The sequence below is a fragment of the Carassius carassius genome, chromosome 1 (genome assembly GCF_963082965.1).
Source record: "Carassius carassius chromosome 1, fCarCar2.1, whole genome shotgun sequence".
Lineage (NCBI taxonomy): Eukaryota > Metazoa > Chordata > Actinopteri > Cypriniformes > Cyprinidae > Carassius > Carassius carassius.
The window spans coordinates 37602775-37626916 of record NC_081755.1 but is presented as its reverse complement, the minus strand read 5'-3'; the positions used below and the strand labels follow the sequence as shown (position 1 = coordinate 37626916).

The following is a 24142-nucleotide window of genomic DNA, read 5'->3' as shown; positions in this document are numbered from 1 at the left end:
GGAAAGATGAGGTGATTTTAAATAGATTTGGACACACAGGACTAAATGCTTCACTATACAAAATAGGTAAACATATTACAGTTAAATGTGTTTTTTCTTTCTTTTCTTTTGTGGGGTGATAGAAACAGTTAAAATGTCGGAAATGTAATATACAGAGAATTAAAATGACAATGAACTAAAAAGGTAATAATAAAGAAAAAATAGGATAAATTAAATATTAGGAAAATGATTAAAAGAAGGTATTGATCATATAACAGTAATGGAATATATGGTAGAAACAGGATTTTAAAAATACATTTAATAGTTAAATTAATAAATAAAGCAACGAACAGGGGAACACACACAAGCTGGGGTTTTTGTGATGGGAGCTAAACACGCAGCAGCCAGAAAACAGCTTGGGTGAACCCGAGATAAAATTAACAATAATTAATATGAATAAAATATCACTTAATAAAAATTTAATAAAAAAACTTAATAAAAAGACGAGTGAATATTAACAGTTGGTGGCGGTATGGAGCGGAATACGCCAAAAAAAAAAAAAATCCAGAGAAGAAGAAGACGACGGCGCTGCAATCAGAAGTTTTTACAGAGAGTTGTTTCGTCTGCTGTGTTCATACTTTATTAAAAACATTTACACAGATTCTTTTCCGTATAGTTTGTCAGGGTTTTATGCTATTGAACAGTTTGTTATTTTGATGTGATGTCCGGAGTTTACAGTGATCATGCGCCGCTAGATCACAGTTATGAACGTTGTGTTTAGATCTCTAAGAGTGACAGTTGACCGTCGAGTTTATAGACACATAACTGTAAGCATGATAAGACGCACACAGATTAAGAAAGTGCTCTGTGTTGCTGAGAAAAACGACGCAGCTAAGGGCATCGCAGAGATCATGTCCAACGGCAGATCGAGAAGAGTGAGTGACCTTATAGTTATTAAACGAGTTGTTTTTTTATGTCTGTCAAATATTGTTCGTATGTGCATGTGATGATCATCACTGGTAATGAATCTTGTTTTCTTGACAGAGAGAAGGCTACTCTGTTTACAACAAAATATATGAGTACGAGTACCACCTCTTTGGACAAGTGAGTCGTTTTTTTGGTTAATTACTACATGTAAGTAATAGTACATATTGATCATAGTGTTTATTTGTTCACAGAATGTAACCGTAAGCATGACATCTGTGTCAGGACATCTCTTGAGTCTTGAATTCAAAGCTCCCTTTCAGAAATGGTAAAAAAAGTGATATTTCTCAACACATCTCTTTGGTTATACAGTTTAAATATTCAGTTAAACTTTGTCATGTGATCTCTTTCACAGGCATAGTTGTAATCCAGTCCTGTTGTTTGATGCTGAGGTGGAAAAGTACTGCCCTGAGAACTTTATACCCATCAAAGTATTCATTTTCGTGCATGCATTTCAAGATTTGTTTTTTTTTTTTAGAATATGAGCATGCACTTTATATTTTAATATGTGTATGTGCATTATACAGAGGACTCTGGAGAGAGAGGTGAGACAGTGCCAAGCTCTGGTCATTTGGACTGATTGTGACAGAGAAGGGGAAAATATCGGCTTTGAGGTCATTGATGTTTGCAAAGCAGGTAAGTTCATTGCATCATGGTTCTAGCTATTCACTGTACTGGTGCTGTGTATCTCTAACACCCTTTTAACATGGGATATCTTTTAATGAAGTGAAGCCAAACCTTCAGGTCTTCCGTGCACGGTTCTCTGAGATCACCCCCAACTCCATAAGGAGATCCTGTGAGACCCTTACTGAGCCGGACATCAACGTCAGCGATGCGGTGGACGTGAGACAGGAGCTGGATCTCCGCATCGGTAGGCAGTTCAAAATAGAGGAAACATAAACACAAACCACTGCATTTCAGACCATGTTGACCAGCATATGTACTTTGTGTTCCTTCAGGGGCTTCATTTACCAGGTTCCAGACTTTACGCTTGCAGAAGATTTTCCCACAATCCCTCTCTGATCAGCTCATTAGTTATGGCAGTTGTCAGTTCCCGACCCTTGGCTTCGTGGTAGAGCGGTTTAAAGCCATTCAAGCCTTCGTCCCTGAAACTTTCTTTAAAATCAAAGGTAGTTTTTTTTATTTTATTTACACACTTCACATTTAATATTTTTGAGCCAAGTACAAGAAGTGCTTTGCAATGTTGTCACTTGTGCTGTCTGTGAAATATCTCTTTGACAGTTGTCCATGAGCCTAATGAAGAGGAATCGGTTGAATTCAGCTGGAAAAGACATCGTCTTTTCAATCACACTGCATGCCTTGTGCTGTATCAGATGTGCATGGAGGTGTGCGCTTCTGCTCGACTTGTTAAAAAGTTTTTTAAAAACATACCTAAGCTTTGTAGTTCATCATTAAGTCATCATACGTTTCCTGTGTCTGGTTTGAATCTATTCGTAGGATCCGATGGCGAAAGTGATATCTGTAACAAGTAAACCAAAAAGCAAATGGCGACCTTTACCTCTTGACACTGTGGTAAGTCATTTAAAACATGACAGATTTTATACATTAAAACATGTGGAAATATGGAAAAAAAGTATGAATGTGGACACTCAGACACTACATCCACAAACTACCATTCAAAAATGTGAGTTTAGTACAATCTTTTGAATGTTTTTGAGAGATTTTGAGAAATCTCTTATACCTTGCCCAGGCTGCATTTATTTGGTAGTAAAAACTGTATTACTGTGAAATATATTAGTATTTTAATTTATTCTTACAGTCCCCAATTTTTTGAATGGTAGTGTACTTTTGGACATATAGTATATGTTATTCAACTTCACGCATAATGGTAAATATAGACAAATTTGACAGATTTGTGTACACAATGATCATTAGCTACTGAAGTTAGTATAGCTTGTAAATTTATGAGTGGCTTACACCCATTAAGACCCAAAAATGAGTACTAGTGCTGCTGAGTGAGTTAAGTGTGATCAACAACTGAATTAATGAGAAATAATGTAATATATTTGTTCATGAGTTTTAATTTCTTTCTCCAGGAACTTGAAAAACTGGCTTCAAGAAAACTGAGGATAAGTGCCAAAGAAACCATGAAAATCGCAGAAAAGCTGTACACTCAAGGGTATGATAAAGCTAATTTCATCCACATGTCTGTGGTCTACAGCATTTCTGTTGTGTCCCTTCCCAAATCAGCCTGTCTGTTTCCTTCCAGGTTCATCAGTTATCCTCGTACTGAGACCAACATGTTTCCACAGAACCTGAACCTAACCACACTGGTTGAGCAACAGACACAAGATAATGAATGGGGAAATTTTGCTCAGCGCATTTTGGAAAGCGGTGGGCCCACACCTCGAAATGGAAACAAATCTGATCAGGCCCATCCCCCCATTCACCCCACCAAATACACCAACAGTTTACAGGTGAGCAGCCTCCCTGTAGGGCTGTTGCGGTGAAGGAATTTTTTGAGTGGCTCAATAGCACGATATGTGGTATTATCGCCATATAGTCTATATACATATATATTAGTGCTGTCAAATGATTCATTCTGATTAATCGCATCCAAAATAAAAGTTTTTGTTTACATAATATATGTGTATAAACTGTATATATTTATCATGTGTATATAAATACAAACACATGCATGTATATATTTAAGAATGTGAATCTGTTATGTTTATAAATTAAATGTATTGCGGTTATCGCAACAGCCCTACCTCCCTGTTTGGACCATCGTAACTGGTACCAACTTACACAACAGTGTTGTAATTATTTTTCTTTTTTTAAAGGGAAATGAAAAGCGGCTGTATGAGTTCATAGTACGTCACTTCCTGGCCTGTTGCTCCAAGGATGCTCAGGGACAAGAGGTGACGGTCGAGATTGAAATAGCTGAAGAGAGATTCTCAGCGAGTGGATTGACGATCATTGCTCGCAATTATCTGGAAGTGTACCCTTACGACAAGTGGTACAATAAGGTGGATGCCGCTCAAAACAGAACACATTTTAAAGCTTAGCATATTGTTTTCAGTTAAGAAACCATCTGATCATATTTATATTGCACTTACTAGAGAGACTGGAAAATTGGGTCGGCTTTCTGGGATGGTACTCAAATGGTTCAGGTCATACTTAGAAGGGAGAGGTTATTGTGTGAGTATAGGAGAGCATAAATCTAAGTGGACGTCCATGACATGCAGAGTCCCACAAGGCTCATTTCTCACACCGCTCTTGTTTAGCCTGTATATGCTTCCACTAAGTCAAATAATGAAAAAGAACCAAATTGCCTACCACAGCTATGATGATGATACCCAGATTTACCTAGCCTTATCTCCAAATGACTACAGCCCCATTGACTCCCTCTGCCAATCCATTGATGAAATTAATAGTTGGATGTGCAAGAACTTTCTTCAGTTAAACAAGGAAAAAAACTGAAGTTATTGCTTTTGGAAACAAAGATGAAGTTTTCAAGGTGAATGCATACCTTGACTCTAGAGGTCAAACAACTAAAAATCAAGTCAGGAATCTTGGTGTGATTCTGGAGACAGACCTTAGTTTCAATAGTCATGTCAAAGCAGTAACTAAATCAGCATACTATCATTTAAAAAACATTGCAAGAATTAGATGTTTTGTTTCCAGCCAAGACTTGAAGAAACTTGTTCATGCCTTTATCACCAGCAGGGTGGACTATTGTAATGGTCTCTTCACCGGCCTTCCCAAAAAAGACTATTAGACAGCTGCAGCTCATCCAGAACGCTGCTGCCAGAAAATCTGACTAGAACCAGAAAATCTGAGCATATCACACCAGTCCTCAGGTCTTACACTGGCTTCCAGTTACATTTAGGATTGATTTTAAAGTACTTGTACTCGTTTATAAATCACTCAATGACCTATGACCGAAATATATTAAAGATATATTCACTGAATAGAAACCTAACAGAGCACTCAGATCATTAGGATCGAGTCAGAAATACCAAGGGTTCACACAAAACAAGGGGAGTCTGCCTTTAGTTATTATGCCGCTCGCAGTTGGAATCAGCTTCCAGAAGAGATCAGATGTGCTAAAACACTAGTCACATTTAAATCTAAACTCAAAACTCATCTGTTTAGCTGTGTATTTATTGAATGAGCACTGTGCGATGTCCGAACTGATTGCACTGTATTTTCATTGTTTATTATGTAAAATCATTTTCTATTTCTAACTGTTTTTAAATTCATTTTAAATAAGTACATTTTTAAATAATTTTCAAAGTTTTAAAATTGCTTGTTTTATTTTTGTTATTATTTTTCTTCATGATTACACTTTGAATTACCATTGTGTACAAAATGTGCTATATAAATAAACTTGCTGCAAGCAGCTTTATTGTATTAAACATGAAAAAAAAACAGTGTCAGCAACGCATCAGTTAGAATTACAACTTTAGAATTACAGTTTCTACTGTGAAGCAGCTCTGGTTAGTTCATTTGACCTCGATGGACTGACGGACTTTTGGCAAGCTGTTTTAAACTATTGAAACAAGCTCTTTTTTGCCTCATCTTGTTTCAGACTATGTCCCATCAGTTTCAATTTAAAGGGTTAGCTCTCCAAAAAATGCAATTTCTGTCATTGATTACTCCTCTTCATGTCTTTCCAAACACATAAGACCTTCGTTCATCTTTGAAACACAAATTAAGATATTTTTTATGAAATCCAAGAGCTCTCTGTCCCTCCATAGACAGCAACACAAATGGATCTGTTCCCAGGTCCAGAAACATAGCAAGGACATCAGTAAAATAGTCCATGTGACATCAGTGGTTCAGCCGTAATTTTTAACAATAACAATTTATTCAGCAATTCTTCTCCCAGAGTTAACGTCTTCTGCCATTTTCAAGAATACCCCACAACATGATCAATGTAATGAGTGTTGGTTACGTTCAGCAAGTGCACACTGTCTACTGAACCCGAACATTTTTGGGTGAACTAACCCTTTAAGTATTTTTGTTTTTCCCCACAGGTTATTCCATTATATATGGCTGACACCACGTTCCAGCCCACAGCGATTGAGATGGTGGAAGGACAGACCAGTCCACCACAGCTTCTGACCGAGGCTGATCTGATCTCGCTAATGGAGAAACATGGCATTGGTACTAAAAATCTGTCAGTCCTGTTTTGTTTATTATTTTACAACATGAGGTACGTGACACTCAATTTGAGTTGTTGCTGCAGGTACCGATGCAACACATGCTGAGCACATCGAGACCATAAAGAGTCGCATGTACGTGGGGCTGACGGCTGACCAGAGGTTCCTTCCTGGAGAACTTGGCATGGGTCTCGTTGAAGGTAGCAAGATCAGCATATCGCTAGTACTCAAGTCTTTAAAGAATGGTTTAATATCTGGGAAATTGAGTGTAACATTGTTTCAGGGTATAATTCAATGGGGTATGAGATGTCTAAACCAGACCTGAGAGCGGAGTTGGAGGCTGACCTTAAGCTTGTGTCAGAGGGCCGAAAGGACAAAGCCTCTGTCCTCAGTTATCATGTGGCCAAATACAAGGCTGTTTTTATCGAGTCTGTGAGGAAGGCAAAGAAGTGAGTCTGAATGTAGCACTGCAAAGGTCAATGAGATCTACAACTAAACTTTAGTTTGTTCCAACTGTACTCTGTGTAGTTGGCAATTACATTTCACATACAAATTTGAAACTTTTCATATTTTCTACAGGTTGGATGAGGCTTTGTCAAATTATCTGGGCCCTGCTCAGGAGATTACTGAACAGGAGCAAGGAGAAATGGAGATACCCTTACCAGTGCGAAAGTGTCCACAGTGTAACCGTGACATGGTGCTGAAAAAGAAGAAAGACAGCACCAGGTGATACAACACCGTGTGTTAATATAACTGGGATGGAAATGATTGTAGTTTATTCATTTGTTTTTTGTGCCTCCTCTTTTGATCAACCTTTTTATGTCACTCTGTGCAGGATGTTTCTTTCATGTATGGGATATCCTTCCTGTAAAGCAGCTGTCTGGTTTCCAGACACCGTTCTGGAGGTCAGCAGAGATGAGAGCATCTGTCCAACTTGCCATCCACATCCAGTGCATATGTAAGGATTGTGCTTCTCACGTCACTTTGTAGTCTTTTTAATATCGTGAAGCATTTATAGTACTGTTCAAAAGTTTGGACTCAGTAAGGTATTTTTTTTAAAAGGTGGACTAAGCGAGTTTTGAACGCTTTTGTTTTGACCACAGCGTCGGATCAAGTCCCAAACACACTTTTAGCCAATCAGTAGTAAGGGGGCGTGTCTTGATGCAATGATAGAGATAAGAGAGGACGGATATTAGCAGATTGACTATAGATAGAGAGAGATGGCAGATACAAAAAAAAGAGAGGAAAATATCAGAGAAACAAAACATTAAAAAGAAGGGTTACGATCAGGGAAGAGTTAGGACCTGTGTAAATATCGGAGCAGCTTTCCAGCGGGGGAGAGAAACTCAAGGAGCGGGAAGGGTTTGAATCAGACGCCAAGGTTGCGTTGTTTCTTTTTGATCGGTAAATAATGTTTGATGTTGCTATGTTTCACAAAACTTATCCATGTTGGCTTTTGTTTGAATGTGCTTGTCATATTCGCTTGTTTCCACGATCGTCGTTGTAATGGTTGTGTACATTCGTATGGGGCGGAGATTTCAAAATAAGGGCGAGGTCCTGTTGGGGTATGGGCGTGTTTGTTTTGGTGCTCTCAAATATAGTTTGGCAAAAATTCCTAAGTGCACCTATTTTTGTGCAGCAGGGATTCAATAAATTTATCAGAAGTGACAGTAAAGACATTCACAAAGTTACAACAAATTTTGTTTTTAAATAAATGCTTTGCTTTTGAAATTTCTGTTTATCAGAGAATCCTGATGCATCATGTATCTAATGATCTCTGAAAGCCTAGCTGATTTGTCATCACAGAAATATATTAAAATCGAAACCAGTTCTTTTAAATATAAATGATATTTCCCGATATTACTGTTTTTACTGTATTTTCAATAGAAAAAAACAGCCTTGATGTGCATAAGACACTTTTAAAACAAAAGAAATCATGCTGACCCCAAACTTTGAAAAGTATTGTATTTTTGGTAACATGTTTACAATAAGGTTTTTATGTTAGAGTTAGTTTATGCAGTAACTAATATAAAAAAAATTGGATAACACTTTTACAGCATTTAATATTTATTTCTATCTATATTAATTGTGTAAATTAACTTAAATTGTAAAAAAAAAATTGTAATTTTTTTTTTGGTACTATGAACGAACTTGAATTATCAACATACATCAATGTATTTGTAAGTTATCAGATTCAGAAATGAAAAAAAAAATTTTCTAAATTTGTTAGTTCATGGTTTCTACTGTATTGACTTATGCAAACAAACTTACACTAAAGAATCATGGAAAATGAGGGTGAATTAACAAATTAAATATGGTCCTTTTAAATAATGTTTTGGTTATATTCATAAAATCCTTGACAGGCTGAAACTTAAATTCAAGAGGGGAAGTTTGCCACCTATGATGCCCCTTGAGTTTGTTGGATGCATTGGAGGATGTGATGAGACTCTCAGAGAGGTCCTAAACTTGAGATATATCCGAGGAGGAGAAGCAGATTCTGTTTCTCGGGCACATAACGGCTCTGGATCAAATCAGCATCATGTTCCTACAACCAACTCAGCACCTCCATCCAGGGTTACACCTCCAGCACCCAGAGCCAACGGCAGCCGCCCCCCAGCAAGTCTGCCTACTCCACGGGCAACACAACCACCAGCTCCAGCCCAGGGTGGTGCCATTGTGTGTAACTGTGGTCAGGATGCCCTTCTTCTCACTGTTCGCAAAGAGGGTCCCAATCAAGGCCGTCAGTTTTACAAGTGTAACACAGGAGACTGTAAGTTCTTCCTGTGGGCTGATCCTCCGGCAGAGCAGCCAGCACCCGGAGGCAGCAGGGGACCCATGACTCAAAATCCCCAACCTCCCAGGCCCTCAATTGGCTTTGGGAACGTACCTCAGCAGAGGCAAAACAACAGAGGATCTGGAGGTGAAGATGGTGAAACTATGTGTAACTGTAATGAGCCTGCAGTGACCAGGACCGTCATGAAAGATGGGCCAAACAAGGGGCGAATGTTCCACACCTGCGGGAAACCACGTGATCAGCAGTGTGGGTTCTTCCAGTGGGTCAACGAAAATGTGGCTCCAGGTATAATGCATATCTGTAATGTTTTGCATTGAAGATTTTATATACATAGGCAAAATATGATCAGAATATGTTGAATAGGATCATTCATACATGGACTGCTGTTCAGATATTTAGGGTCAGTAAGATTTGTTTTAAAGAGATTCATACTTTTATCCAGTGATCAAAAAGTTGGACAGTAAAAACCTTTGTTACAAAAGATTTCTATTTCCAATATATTGTGTTTTTAAGCTTTCTATTAATCAGAAAGTTGATCTTTAGCACCAAATCAGCATAGGAGAATGATTTCTGAAGGAGCATTCGGCACTAAAGACTGGAATAATGATGCTGAAAAAACAGTTTGCCATCACAAGAATACATTACATTTTAAAATAAATTAAAATCAAGTGAGACTGAGATTTTGTCAGTTGCTTGTTTTCTGTTTATTTCGGTTTGTGCTGCAAAATCTAGACCACATATTAAACATCAAGTATGTTCCAAATTGCTCTGATTGTGCTACATTTTGTGGAGAAAGAAAAAACAACAGGCATTGTTTTATATGGTTATTATATTTCAGTTGCCAATAATTCTCCAATATTGTCTTTTTTTTTGCTAATAATTTCCATTTCCTGTCACTTTTTAGCCACAGGTTTCTCTGGAGGAGATGGTGCCCGACCTCCTGGGAACAAAAAGGCCAGTACTTCCTCAAACAAACCTCCCACGGCCAAAAGGCCGAGAACCTGTGGAATATGTCATGAGCCAGGTCATACACGGGTCACCTGTCCACAGGACAAATGAAAAAAAGAAAAAAAAAAGGTTCCTGCTATTTTTGTAAAATAAAAAAAAAATACTTGTAAATGAAATTATTCTTATCATTCGTTTAATTATTTTTATGTGTATAATACTTTGTATTGTGTAAAATAAAGTTATTTTAATTAAAACATGACTTATCTTGTGTCTTCGTTTATTCTCATTAAACGAGTAAATTGTTTAACACAGCAATGTCTGACATTTACTGTACACTACATGTAAAATGCTGAACTAAAAGGTTTATCAGAAAAAAAGTTATTAATAATGCATTCTTAATACCATAACTGGTCACTTTTTACATTATTGTATCAGTACAGTAAGTAGTTTGAAGTGAGTAGTGAGGAATACTAATGAACAATATGTATGCAATTGTTTTCTGTTGTTAAGTAATTGTTAAAATGCAGTATGTGTTGTTAATATACGTTAGGCATTTATTACATCTGTAAGTATATATAGTTGAGGAAGTTGCTTTGTATAAGTGTTTGCTAAATGCATACATGTAACGTCATTGTAATTGTTTTATGGACTCGGTAGCTTAAAATAATAATAATAATAACACATAAAAATCCCCAAAATGATCAGTGCCGGAGTAGAGGTTGAACTGGGGATGTTATGATGGACCCATTGTCCCAGAAGAGGCATGTAGCCAACCGATCACATTTTTGGTCTCAGGCCTGTCAGTGAGTCTGTAGCACTGCAAATGATTCACTGCAGAATCAGCACGGACGGGTTTAACTAACAGTTATTGTATCGAAACGGAAAGAAGTATTTCCGTGGGTGTCTGCCTGGTAAGGATGAGCAGTTAGTGGGCTGTACTTGTGTGAGTGTGTTTGCTCCACCAGCAGCCGCTGCTGAACAGAAATAGGCTGAGACTGCTGTGCTGCCATATCTTCCTAAATTAGACATGGCCGCGACCGGAGTTCTCCCCTTCATCAGGGGAGTAGACCTCAGTGGGAATGACTTTAAGGTAAGAGCTCTGCTTCGAGACGTCTACGTGTACCGGGTATTGTACATAAATCACTCGCTCAAGCAAGGAAAGTGCTGTTAGGTTCGTCAGCGTTTCAAAACAGGTTGAGCTAGCAGTGCTAACTCTGTTAGCTTTAGTAGATACCCTGGGCGTTAGCCGGCGACTTGTCCAAATGTGTCGCCGTCAATCAAACTGTGCGACAGCAAGGAAACGACTAGAAGTCTGTCGGCGAGTCAGATGTGTTGGATGAGGCTTTGTACTGCGTCTGGCCTCGATAAATGAACTGCTGCTGACATGGGCTTTCAAAACATGCTGGAGCTTCTTTTAGACTAGTTCGAGAGTACAACATACGGTATCAGTAATGTATATGAAAAATAATATTTTAGTAAAATATGTTAAAGGAGAATTATTTTACATGAGTGCCTTAAGCGGTATTACACGAGCTCTCAAGTGTCAGTTCACTTGAGTAAATATTGTACTGATTCTCTGTGAGTCTCTGTCTTGTATAAAGCCACTTCAGTCAGATCTGCTCATCTTGAGATGACTAATATGAACAGCATGCAAGTCTCATGTTGTTGCTATAGTGAGCACATCCCATAATCTCTCTGATGAGTTTTTGAAATGACATCATTGCACCAGGTTTAGCTTGATTTAGGCTCCAGACTGACATCAGTGCAGCAGATCCATCAAAAACTGACAAATCACTCGTATGACTCATGATGGTCTGAGACTGTAATGGTTCTTGTCTCTTCTGTTGAATGCAGGGGGGTTATTTCCCGGAGCATGTCAAGTCTATGACCAGCTTGCGATGGCTGAAGCTCAACAGAACGGGGCTTTGCTATCTTCCAGAGGAACTGGCCTCCCTACAGAAACTGGTGATTGTCAACTGAAACACTTGACTCACAATTTCATATTTTGCGATTAGACTGTCAATGCTCATTCTTGGGTCTTTTTTTTTTTGTTTTGCTCTTTTGTGTGAAATCAGGAACATTTGTCCGTGAGTCACAACAGCCTGACGACGCTGCATGGAGAGTTATCAAGTCTTCCCAATCTAAGGGTAATGTGAAATATCTCGTTCACATGTTCCTCTGCCTACTTTTCACATAAGTATATATATATATATATATATATATATATATAAAAAATAATTAATGTAACCGTTTACATGCACTTCCTTTCAAAAGTTGGGGCTCTGAAGGTTTTGTCATTGTTGTTTTTTGAAAGAAGTTAATACATTTTATTCAGCAAGGATGCATTAAAAGAGCCAGTAAGGACATTTATGACATTACAAATTATTTCTATGAATGTTTTTTTTTTTTTTTAAGTTTTAAAGTTTTCTTTTGGACTTTCTGTTCTTTAAAGACTCATGAAAGGTATATCATGGTAAAGTGTTAAACTGATGATAATAATAAACATATTCTTGAGCACTTAAAATCAACATATTGCGATGATCTCTGAAGGATCATTTGACCATGAAGACTGGAATAATGGAGCAATTCAATTTCGCAATAACCAGGAATAAATAAAAAATATTTTATTTTATAAAATATATTTTATCTAATGTAAAATATTTAAATACATTTTGTTAAATAAATGTAGCCTTGGTGCGCATAAGTCATCTTTTAATGTCCCAGAATGTTACTGACCCCAAATCTTTGAACTTTATTTTAAATCACCACAGCATTATTTTCCACAGTGTTTCTGTATTCATTTTTAATGCATAGACCAGATTTAATCTGCTCTTGTTGTTCTGCTGCAGGCGGTTGTGGCCAGAGCAAACAACCTGAAGAACTCTGGCGTTCCTGATGATATTTTTCAGCTGGATGAACTTTCTGTGCTGGTATGTGAAGAATTACTTTGTGTTTATTTCTCTCTTGGGTGGATGAGGTATATATCTCAGCTAAGTGCAAAATTATTTCATTTTATGTAAACAGGTGTGTGTCTCGATTAGTGTAACTATGTGAATTTGTCATGGATTATGCGCTGTAATATGGTAAAAGATATGTGTGTTTAGATGTGTTCTTCCCTCTTCTGTTCAGGATCTGAGCTACAACCAACTAACAGAAATCCCTCGGGATTTGGAGAACTCCAGAAACATGTTGGTCTTAAACCTCAGTCACAATAGGTATGGTCTGTCTTGGAAGTGAGCATGTTTTTTTTTTAAATATTTTGATCTGTTATCATGGTATTTTTAGGAGGATGATTTGGGGGGCTTACCTAAAGGATGCATTTCTGTGCCCAGTAATAGCTAGACTGAGTGCTTCTGAAGGAATGGAAAAGAATGCAGGGTTCTTGAGACGTTTTTAAAAGTTGGAACTATTTTTAACTTCACACACCATCTTAGAAATGCTTTGCACATGGCACAAGATGCTGAAAACCCAATGGAGCATCCATCTATATTAATGGTTCTCAGCCTTTTTACCTTCAAGGCCCTCACATTGTCCACAACTGATTTTGAAGGCCCCATGACTTTTCTAAGTGTTTGTAATTTACTAGATAAGAATCAATGCTAATGATTTTTGAATCAAAATGATTTCAACCGTGGATTTCTGCGAAGACACAAATGTAATCTGATACTCGCTCATCTCTGATGTTTGCTCTCTCTCTCGCAGCATTGATAACATCTCAAATCAGCTGTTCATTAACCTCACTGATCTGCTGTACCTGGACCTGAGTGACAATAATTTGGACAGTCTTCCTCCTCAGATGAGACGCTTGGTCCATTTGCAGACCCTCATACTCAATAATAATCCGCTTATGCATGCACAGCTGAGGTAAGACAGATGGTTTTTATGACTAGTTTTATTTCCATCTAAGTATACTGCCAGGCTACATTCATTTCAGATGAGCTCATTGTGGTATCAGCATTGCCTCTGATAAACTCTTGTGTGCCTCTGTGGTAACAGGCAGTTGCCTGCTATGGTGGCCCTTCAAACCCTTCATTTAAGAAACACTCAGCGTACTCAAAATAACATGCCCACGAGTCTGGAGGGCCTCACCAACCTAGCAGGTAGAGATCCAGGGGTGTTACTGTGCTCTCTGTAAAACAGTGTATCATCAGTTTCTGTAATGGCTGTTGCTCCATGTATAATGAATCTTGTGTGTTTTTCTTTGTAGACGTGGACCTGTCCTGCAATGATCTGACTCGGGTACCAGAATGCTTGTATTCGCTGGCTAATCTCAAACGGCTGAATCTGAGCAGCAATCAGATATCTGAACTGTCACTGTGTATAGATCAGTGGACCAAGCTTGAGACGCTCAACCTTTCTAGGAATCAGCTCACATCCTTGCCTGTAAGTCCCTCAGTGCCATAAAAAGTCAAACAGAGGAACGTAGCACTTATCAGATGTTGTTTAGCTTTGAAAGTGTTTCTGTGCATGTGCAGGAGATAATGCTTCATCACATTAATAGTATTGTCATTCAGCTTGCATTGATATATTTGATGGCTTGTTGCTAAACTTGTCTTTTTTTTTCTCTCCCGTTTGATGTGATATGCAGTCTGCCATTTGCAAGCTGTCTAAGCTGAAGAAGCTGTATGTGAACTCAAACAAAATTGATTTTGATGGGCTTCCGTCTGGTGTGGGAAAATTGTCCAACCTGGTTGAGTTCATGGCTGCAAATAATAATTTGGAGCTTGTTCCAGAGGGGCTTTGCAGGTGAGAACTGACACAGTTTATTGCTAGTGTGTCATCATTTATAAAAGCCAATGTATATGATGTTGATGATAATATGTGGCTTTTTGATTTGCTCAGGTGTGGAAAATTGAAAAAGCTGGTTTTGAACAAGAACCGGCTTGTGACATTACCAGAGGCCATTCATTTCCTCACTGACCTGCAGGTAAGAACACTTTACTGAAAAAGGAAAAGACCTCTTCTTCTCATTACCTACACTACTATTTGGGGCCAGTACAATTTTTTTTCTTTCCCTTTTATAATGTTACAAAAGACTCCTATTTTAAACAAACGCTGTTCTTTAGAACTTTCCGTTCATCAAAGAATCCCGAATGATCACAGGTTCCACAAAAATATTAACCAATTTTCATAGGAAATTTTTCCGGAGCACCAAATCAGCATATTAGAATAATTTCTTAAAACATAGAAAACTGTTATTTTAAGAGATTTCTTAAAAAAAAAAAAAAAAAAAAAACCTTTTAATTATCTTACCAACGCCAAACGTTTTTTTATACTTATAAGAGTAAAGAAAAAAATAGTTAATAAATGCTGAATAAAGTTGTTATTGTGACACTTATTGTTTTTTAGGTTTTGGATGTCCGAGAGAATCCAAATCTAGTAATGCCCCCTAAACCAGTGGACAGGACAGCCGAGTGGTACAACATAGACTTCTCTTTGCAGAACCAACTGCGTTTGGCTGGTGCGTCTCCAGCCACTGTGGCAGCAGCTGGTGGAGGTACAATACATCTCTCTCTCTCTCTCTCTCTCTCTCTCTCTAAGAGTCGTGGTGGTGTTGCTGTGTGTACTTAATTACTTAATCGTTGTTAGCTCAATATCAGTGTCTCAGTGTCTTATCATAATCTTTGTTTATAATGCAGGAAATAGCCCAAGAGACCATATGGCCAGAAAAATGAGGCTAAGGAGACGCAAGGACTCGACCCAGGATGATCAGGCTAAACAGGTGCTAAAGGGAATGTCAGACGTGGCTCAGGAGAAGAACAAATCCATCGAGGTAAGAGAGCAGCAGAGCTCATGGGGGAAGCTTTATAATGGTGCATGTCCAAACATTCCTGGTCTTCTTGTGTCTCACAATCTTTTAGGAGAATGGAGACTTAAAACACTCTGATCTGAAAACCAAACGATGGGACAAGAACCTGGAGAAACCGCAGCTGGATTACTCGGAGTTCTTCATGGAGGATGTGGGCCAGATCCCTGCTGTCACCGTTTGGCAGATCGAAAACTTTATTCCCATCCAGGTGGACGAGGCCTTTCTTGGGAAGTTCTATGAGGCAGACTGTTACATTGTTCTCAAGGTCAGGCCTGTGCTTTTTTATTTTCTTGTTTCTTAAATGTACTGTAAATTACGTATTGTTTTTTTAATGAGATTTCCAACCCTTCTTTCAATGTATGCTTTGTAATGCACTTTTGCAGACGTTCTTAGATGACAATGGAGCCCTGAACTGGCACATCTATTACTGGATCGGACAGGAAGCTACCCTTGATAAGAAAGCCGGCTCTGCCATCCATGCTGTTAATCTCCGTAATTATTTGGGAGCCGAGTGCAGGACTATCAGAGAGGAGATGGGAGACGAGAGTGAAGAATTCACTGCAGTCAGTAAAACAAACACTGTTTTCTACACAAAACGATGTGTTTTTGCATTATCAGCATATATTTGTTTCTGTACTGTGTCATTTTAGGTGTTCAACAATGAGATTTCTTATATTGAGGGTGGAACTGCAAGTGGATTTTACACAGTAGAGGACACTCAATACCAAACTAGGTGCCCCACCAAAACAACACCCAGCACAGCCTCTCCAGTACATCTATGATCTGACGCGCTCTAATCCCGTTTGTTTTGTGTTTTGGGCAGGTTGTACAGGGTTTATGGGAAAAAGAACATCAGATTAGAATCTGTGCCTCTGAAAGCGTCCTCACTCGACCCCCGGTGAGTTTTAACGTGATGTCTTATGTATTTTGATGGGATTGATTTAGTCTGATAATATTTTCTCTCTCTCTCTCTCTCTGATTTCAAGGTTTGTCTTTTTGTTGGACACTGGTCTTGAGATATTTGTTTGGAGAGGAGGCAATGCGACACTTGGTGGTACTACAAAAGCAAGGTAAGGTGCCAACAAATAAGTCGTTTTCCCCCCTTCTGTGGTTCAGATTTGTAGCAGTTCCTATGTTATTTATAGGTTATTTGCTGAGAAGATCAACAAAAATGAGCGAAAAGGCAAAGCAGAGATTACAACTTTGATGCAGAATCAGGAACCTCCAGAGTTTTGGGAAATTCTTGGGGGACAGCCCGAGGACATCAAGAAACATGTCCCAGATGACTTCACTCCTGTTCGACCCAAGCTCTATAAGGTCAGGGAATGGTTTATTATTTGTCGTGTATTCCTTTCCAAAAAAATTTTTTTTTATATTTTGTGCTGTCTTGGTCTGTTAGGTCGGTTTGGGCTTGGGATACCTTGAACTTCCTCAGATCAACTACAAACTCTCTGTGGAGCACAAGGACAAGCTCAAGCTAGATGTGGTTCCTGAGCAAAGACTGGTAATGCGGAGATTTTCAGACTGCTATGGTTTGTCATTTACATAATGATTTTAGCAGAATAAAAACTGAATATGTACACTACCTTTCAAATTTTGGGGTTAAAAAGATTTCTTTATAAAACAAATGAATATTTTCGTTTAGCAAGGGTGCCAAATTTGTGTAACAGTTTGTACTGTTTCAAATAAATGCTGTTCTTCTGAACTTTGTTTTTATAAAGGAAATTGAATAAAAATAAATGAAATACAATATTTTAAAATGTATTTAAATAGACAATAGTTCATGTGAACTGTAATATTTCACAAGTTTTAAAACCTGCTGATTATTAGTGTTGTACTTTTTTAATTGCCCCTGAAAATCTTGTTTTAGGTCCAAGGCCTTTTAGACACTAAAGGAGTCTACATCGTAGATTGCTGGTCGGATGTCTTCATTTGGATCGGCCGTAAGTCCCCGCGTCTTGTACGGGCAGCTGCATTGAAGCTGGGCCAAGAGGTGTGCAGTATGCTCCATCGGCCAAAACACGCCGTGGTCATCCGCAATCTGGAGGGCACAGAGTGCCAGGTAAAACTGACAAAGTGAAAGGATAAAAAAAACTCTTTGACTTTTTATTTACAGTCATTCTTTTTTAAACAAAACCACATTTTTACAGAGTGGTCTAATTCCTGTTATATTACCATGTTCCACTCAACAGGTCTTCAAATCCAAGTTCAAGAATTGGGATGACGTGTTGAAGGTGGATTATACCAGGAACGCAGAGAGTGTGAAGCAAAATGAGGGCTTGAGTGGAAAGGTGAAGAAGGATGCAGAGCAGAAGGATCAGATGAAAGCCGACCTGACAGCTCTGTTCCTTCCTAGACAGCCAGCAATGCCTCTCACAGAGGTAAGACCTGAATGAACGGCTCGTTAAACAGCCCAACCTTTCATATTCTGCTACTAAAATTCATTGTCTTTTTGGGTTGTGACTGTGACAGGCGGAACAGATGATGGAGGAGTGGAACGAGGATTTGGACGGCATGGAGGGATTCGTTCTGGAGGGGAAGAAGTTTGCCCGTTTACCAGAGGAAGAGTTTGGGCACTTTTATACTCAGGATTGCTACGTCTTTCTCTGCAGGTTGGTCAGAGGGTTTCACTAAAATTAACTGCAAGAATCCACCGATTCTGAGGTGGACACAATAATGATTGTTAACTAGATGAAACCATTAGACGCCAAAAAAAGACATGCACACCCTTTCCATTAAATCTCATCCTAAATAATAATAATAATAATTTTATTTAAAGGCGCCTTTCAAGGTACTCAAGGACACAGTACAGTTTAGTGGTGATGATAAAATCAAGACAACAATACAACAAACAACAATTATATTACAGTAAATAGATTAAAATTGATCAGAAAAAACTAATTTAAACAGGTGAGTTTTAAGACATGATTTAAAAGTAGTCAGACAGTCACTTTCTCGTATAGACTGTGAAAGAGAATTCCAGAGATTAGGAGCAGCACAACTAAATGCCCTAGACCCCATAGAGGCTAAACAAGCAGAAGGTACAACAAGTGAAACAGATGAAGAAGATCTGAGAGGACGCTTTGGGGTGTGAATATGAAGCAGATCAGAGAGATATTGAGGTGCACAATTATGAAGAGCTTTAAAAGTGAGAAGTAAAATCTTATAATCTACTCGATATTTACCAGGAAGCCAGTGAAGATGGTAGAGAACTGGAGTGATATGCTCAATGGAGGAGGTTCCAGTAATTATACGGGCAGATGAATTCTGTACCAATTGAAGTTTGTGAAGGAGTTTGTTAGGCAGACCAAAAAGAAGAGAGTTACAGTAATCAATGCGCGAGGTAACTAGAGCATGTACAAGAACAGCTGTGCAATTACTGGTGAGAAATGGATGAAGCCGGCTGATTTTCCGTAAATGGAGATACGCAGACAGAGTAATATTGTTCACATGCTTTTAAAAAGATAATGTACTATCAAGGACCACTCCCAGACTTTTAACCTTTTAACCTATGCATATTAAGCCCTGAATCCACTGCACGATTTTCGGCTGTCCCAGATGAAAGATGGGGTTTGTAAAACAGTCCTAATTGGTGGTCCTGGGTCGTCCAGTGAGCGAGGTTCAAAGTCGGCCACTGTCACAGTTTGCGACCAAAGACTGCCAACGATACAGCATAATCATCACACAGTGTGTTTGCTGGTACAATGCACATTTACTGACCAACCAATAAAAATGCGACATGAAATCAACGCAACATGGCGCTAAAACCTAAAACGGCTTACCTCAAGCTCTTATCCCTTCCTCTTTCGCCGCTTCCACTTTTTACAGCACACATAAAAACTACAACTGCTAAAGTGTGATTTACCCTGCTCTTTTTGTTTACCATTATCACATGCTGATGACGTTGTATTCTTCTATAATAATGTCTTAGTGTATGAGTCAATAGGTGTCATCATCGTACAAGAGCCAAGTTTATTAAATCCATTTCACACAGTGTGACATGCAATGATCTTATAGGATTGCTAAAATAGTGCGGTGTGTTTTGAGCTTTACTGATTTGTACTAACTATACAAAAAATTACTTCATTGTTTTAGATCATTGGTCTCAATTCCCGGAGGGCCACAGCTCTGCACAGTTTAGCTCCAACCTTAATCAAACACTCCTGATCCAGCGAATCAAGGTCTTCTGGATCACTAGAAACTTCCAAGCAGGATATTTGTGTGTGTTTTAGGTACTGGGTGCCAGTAGAGTATGAGGATGATCAGGAGAAAGACAAAGACAAAGAGGGAGATGATGAGGACAAACAGCCTGAAGAAGACTTCCAGTGTGTGGTTTACTTCTGGCAGGGCCGTGAGGCCTCCAACATGGGCTGGCTGACCTTTACTTTCAGCCTGCAGAAGAAGTTTGAGAGCTTGTTCCCAGGCAAACTGGAGGTACCACATGTTTGCATAGTTAATGTACATGTTATGAAATGAAACTTCATTGTGTTCATCATGTTGCCTTGATTGTGTAATCCTCATATCATTCATGAATGTTATGACTTTTGTTTTAAGCAGACATCATCATCTTATATATATATATATTTCAGGTTGTGAGGATGACCCAGCAGCAGGAGAATCTTAAGTTCTTGTCACATTTCAAGAGGAAGTTCATCATCCACAAAGGCAAGAGGAAGCTAAAAGTGGACAGTGTGCAGCCAAGCTTATACCACATCAGAACAAATGGAAGTGCGCTGTGCACCAGGTAACTATATGTTATGTCCAGCCAGCATCTCTTCATCTGCTGCGTCTAAAGTAAGTTAATTTACATGTGTGGTGTTTCTAGGACTATTCAAATAGCCACAGATTCCAGTAACCTCAACTCTGAATTCTGCTTCATACTGAAGGTAAACAGCAATCTACTTTATAGAACCTGTTCATGTGATATTAATCATCAAGTAATTACAAAGGAATAAAGCTAATTTGCAGTGGTTTATAAACCATTAATAACCCAAACATTATTTGTGTAGGTGCCGTTTGAAAGTACAGACAACCAGGGAATCGTGTACACATGGGTGGGCCGAGCAGCAGACCCAGATGAAGCTAAACTGGCAGAGGACATCATGAACACCATGTTTGACGACACCTACAGCAAGCAGGTTCATACCGTGTTTACAAAAATCAAGACATGCATGTAATACCTCAAACTTTTCATTTTCCCTTTTCTTCAGGTGATAAATGAAGGAGAAGAGCCAGAAAATTTCTTCTGGGTTGGCATCGGCTCACAGAAGCCATACGATGAAGATGCAGAGTACATGAAATACGCTAGACTCTTTAGGTGAGTATTTCATTTCAGTTTAGTTTATTAATACGCTATTTAATACGCTACTTTTTAAAAGTTTGGAGTCAGAAATGAATGGCTTTTTTATTCAGCAAGGATGCATTAAATCGATCAAGAGCAGAGACATTTATAATGTTCCACTGTACGTCAAATAAATGCTGTTCTTTTGAACTTTTCATCAAGGGATTAAAAAGGTATCATGGTATCCACAAAAATATTGAGCAGCACAACACATTTCAGCATTGATTATTATAATTAATGTTTCTTGAGCAGCAATTCTGCATATGAGAATGATTTCTGAAGGTTGTATTAATGATGCTGACAATTCAGCTTTTACATCACAGGAATAAATTATACTTTTAAATATTTATGCATTTAGCAGACGCTTTTATCCAAAGCGTCTTACAGTGCATTCAGGCTATCTATTTTTACCTATCATGTGTTCCCGGGGAATCGAACCCCCAACCATGCGCTTGATAGCGCAGTGCTCTACCAATTGAGCTACAGGAACACTAAATAGAAATTCAAATAGAAAAAATAAATATATATATATATATATATATATGGTACTGAGATTTAACAATATTATGGCTTTTTGATCATTTGTAGACATTGTGAGAATAACCATATCATAAATTTCTTACCAAACCCGAACTTTTAGATGGTGGTGTAAATGTACTGGTTTTATAACTTCTCATATTTTTTGGTATTTTGTCATATGAAATACATTCACAAATTTCTGAGGTATTAATGGAGTGGTCCTTTTGTCTCAGGTGCTCCAACGAGAAGGGTTACTTTGCTGTATCAGAGAAGTGCTCCGACTTCTGTCAAGATGACCTTGCCGATGATGACATCATGCTTTTGGACAATGGGAAAGAGGTAGAGCTTCATGTTTGCAGTCGAACAGATTCTCTAAGCAGTGATTTCTGTTACTGAGCTGTTTGTTTGCTTGTTTGGCAGGTTTACATGTGGGTTGGCACACAGACTAGCCAGGTGGAGATTAAACTGAGCTTGAAGGCTTGTCAGGTCAGTTTTATTGTACACCAGCACTCATTTTTATCTTTGCATAGATATACACTTGCCCTCAGGCCTTTCCCGTGCCTGCTTAACATTGGTGTCACCCTTCAATCAGGTCTATATTCAGCACATGAGGTCCAAGGATGCAGAGCACCCCAGAAAACTGCGCCTGGTGCGCAAGGGCAATGAGCCTCACTGTTTCACCCGCTGTTTCCACGCATGGAGCGCCTTCAAGACCGCACCTGCATAAACCAGCCTCACACCTCACACACAGCCTGTCTGAATACAGTTTGAGCATTAGGGTTCAGAAAACACCACCACTCACAACAGACCATACATTATTAATGTGCACTGCATCACTCTCTTTAAAAAGCTCACATATATATATTTGCTAATTGAATTTTATATTTGTGTAGATTTAAAATCAAAGGAAGAGTCTAAACGCTACAGCACTTGGGTAGGCGTTACCTCAAGAGATCAGATGCTGTATTCCTTAAGGGATGTTTTAAGAAGAACATATCTGTTGAGGGAGAGTCTACATTTTTTTAACCATCTGGCTGCACAAGTGTTGTTAATTGTCATATCTGTTTACATTTTCTACATTTGAAGCAGTTATTTTAAAGACGTCTCCTTACATAATTTGTTTGGATTACACTTTTCATGTTTTATTCTGTAGATGCATATCACATACTGCCAAAACTCTCCGTTATTGAAAGCACAACACCTATGTCTGTTTCAGATATCACCTAAACAGCTTTTTTTTTGCCTTTGAATATGTCTTTCCATTAGCTTGATTTGTTTTACTGCTTTACCTTTGGGATGTTGACTCTGAAGCCAATGCTGATGGAATAATGAAGTGCACAGTTCATGTGGGATGTATTTTCAGTTATTTACATGTCCGAATGAGAATGTGTTTTTATGCCCTTTAACCCGCCCCGTACAGCTATACCAATGCAGCAGATAACTGAGTGGAACCCAATGATTTTAATGAAAAATGCAGTCTGTAACCAGCAATCCAGTGGTAGCAGAACAACAGTGTTACCATGATTTGGTCTTCACATATCGAGGCTCTTTGAGCTATTTAGCTGACAGTTTCATTACATCACAGATTGTGCTTTTAAAATAAATAAATAAATAGAGAGAGAGTGAAAAAGTTATGGTCCTTATTGCTACTTGGAATTTTAAATTGGAATTTTGAATATTTGTTGAACTTGGACAGGGAAATTTTAGTCAAGAAAATAAATATTCTTATTTTAATTATGCTGATTTAATTCATTATGGCTGTCATGAAAGGGATTGGGAGAGGTAGAATAGCTGTTTGCAGTCGATGGTGAGTTGCCCTATTTTGTTTCCTCGCAGCTTTTTTTTTGTCTGCATATATAAATGTATTTCTATGTGTAGAAATATTTTCTGCCACTGATTTCATCTGCAGATGCTCTATTTATGTATTTTGTATTGAATAAAGTTTCATCGCACATCTGTAGCTGACTCTTATGGATTATTTGTCATTGTATGCATGCATGTATTGTGTTAAAATATTAGTGGTATCACATGCATCGCATAATACATGTAAGGGCGAGTTAATTTGGGTTGTTATTGATAAAGATTTTACCAATAATGAGGTGACTGCAGTCAATACTACAATTTTTATAAAAATGTGATTATTAATTTTTCATCTAGCCGCGCTGAACAGGAAAAAAGTTTTGCAGTTTTTAGGACTGTTCTAATTTGTGTTATGAAGGAAATTAATACAGCGTAACAGAGCTGAGAGCAAAATGTGAGAGTTTTTTTATGAAATAATATTATTTTGGTAATTATTTTTACTAAATAATGGATATCAAGTAAATATATTATTTCAAAAATGATTTTATATTTTTTTTATGAGAAGAAATATGCCAAAAGACAAATTATACTATAACTGTATTATTAGTAATATGTATAATTCCTAGTGTTTAATAAATATTTTTGTTTATTAACATTTAATAAAGCCATGTTAATACAGGTATCATATTTTGATGTAAATATAATTTTCATATTCATATTGTTGTTATCATAACTACATTTTTATTTATAAAGCATCATATTGTTTATCATATTAGAATTTAATCGTGTTGATATAATAATATTCTAATATTAATATAATTACATGTTTACTAATCTTT

General features: G+C 38.0%; 2 protein-coding genes across 2 annotated transcripts; both read left to right on the top strand.

Moving 5' to 3' along the window:
* Positions 1-654: 654 nt before the first annotated feature.
* top3a (DNA topoisomerase III alpha) lies at positions 655-10093 on the top strand. Its single transcript, XM_059558439.1, has 19 exons — positions 655-914; positions 1024-1083; positions 1158-1231; positions 1319-1394; positions 1491-1599; positions 1691-1834; positions 1923-2093; positions 2206-2309; positions 2422-2496; positions 3021-3103; positions 3194-3401; positions 3768-3953; positions 5967-6096; positions 6179-6292; positions 6376-6541; positions 6672-6818; positions 6928-7050; positions 8456-9171; positions 9791-10093. The coding sequence occupies exons 1-19, from the start codon at positions 744-746 to the stop codon at positions 9943-9945; spliced, it is 3012 nt and encodes a 1003-aa protein (XP_059414422.1). The 5' UTR covers positions 655-743; the 3' UTR covers positions 9946-10093.
* Positions 10094-10640: 547 nt separating this feature from the next.
* Positions 10641-23112, top strand: flii (FLII actin remodeling protein). Its single transcript, XM_059558426.1, has 30 exons — positions 10641-10924; positions 11689-11799; positions 11910-11981; positions 12684-12764; positions 12964-13049; positions 13537-13698; positions 13831-13934; positions 14042-14217; positions 14423-14580; positions 14677-14761; positions 15184-15331; positions 15474-15607; positions 15696-15908; positions 16027-16206; positions 16294-16376; positions 16467-16541; positions 16630-16713; positions 16789-16960; positions 17043-17147; positions 17514-17705; positions 17836-18024; positions 18116-18255; positions 19876-20077; positions 20233-20387; positions 20469-20529; positions 20653-20781; positions 20854-20960; positions 21737-21842; positions 21924-21989; positions 22096-23112. Exons 1-30 carry the CDS (start codon positions 10862-10864, stop codon positions 22228-22230), a joined length of 3774 nt encoding a protein of 1257 aa, XP_059414409.1. The 5' UTR covers positions 10641-10861; the 3' UTR covers positions 22231-23112.
* Positions 23113-24142: the final 1030 nt, after the last annotated feature.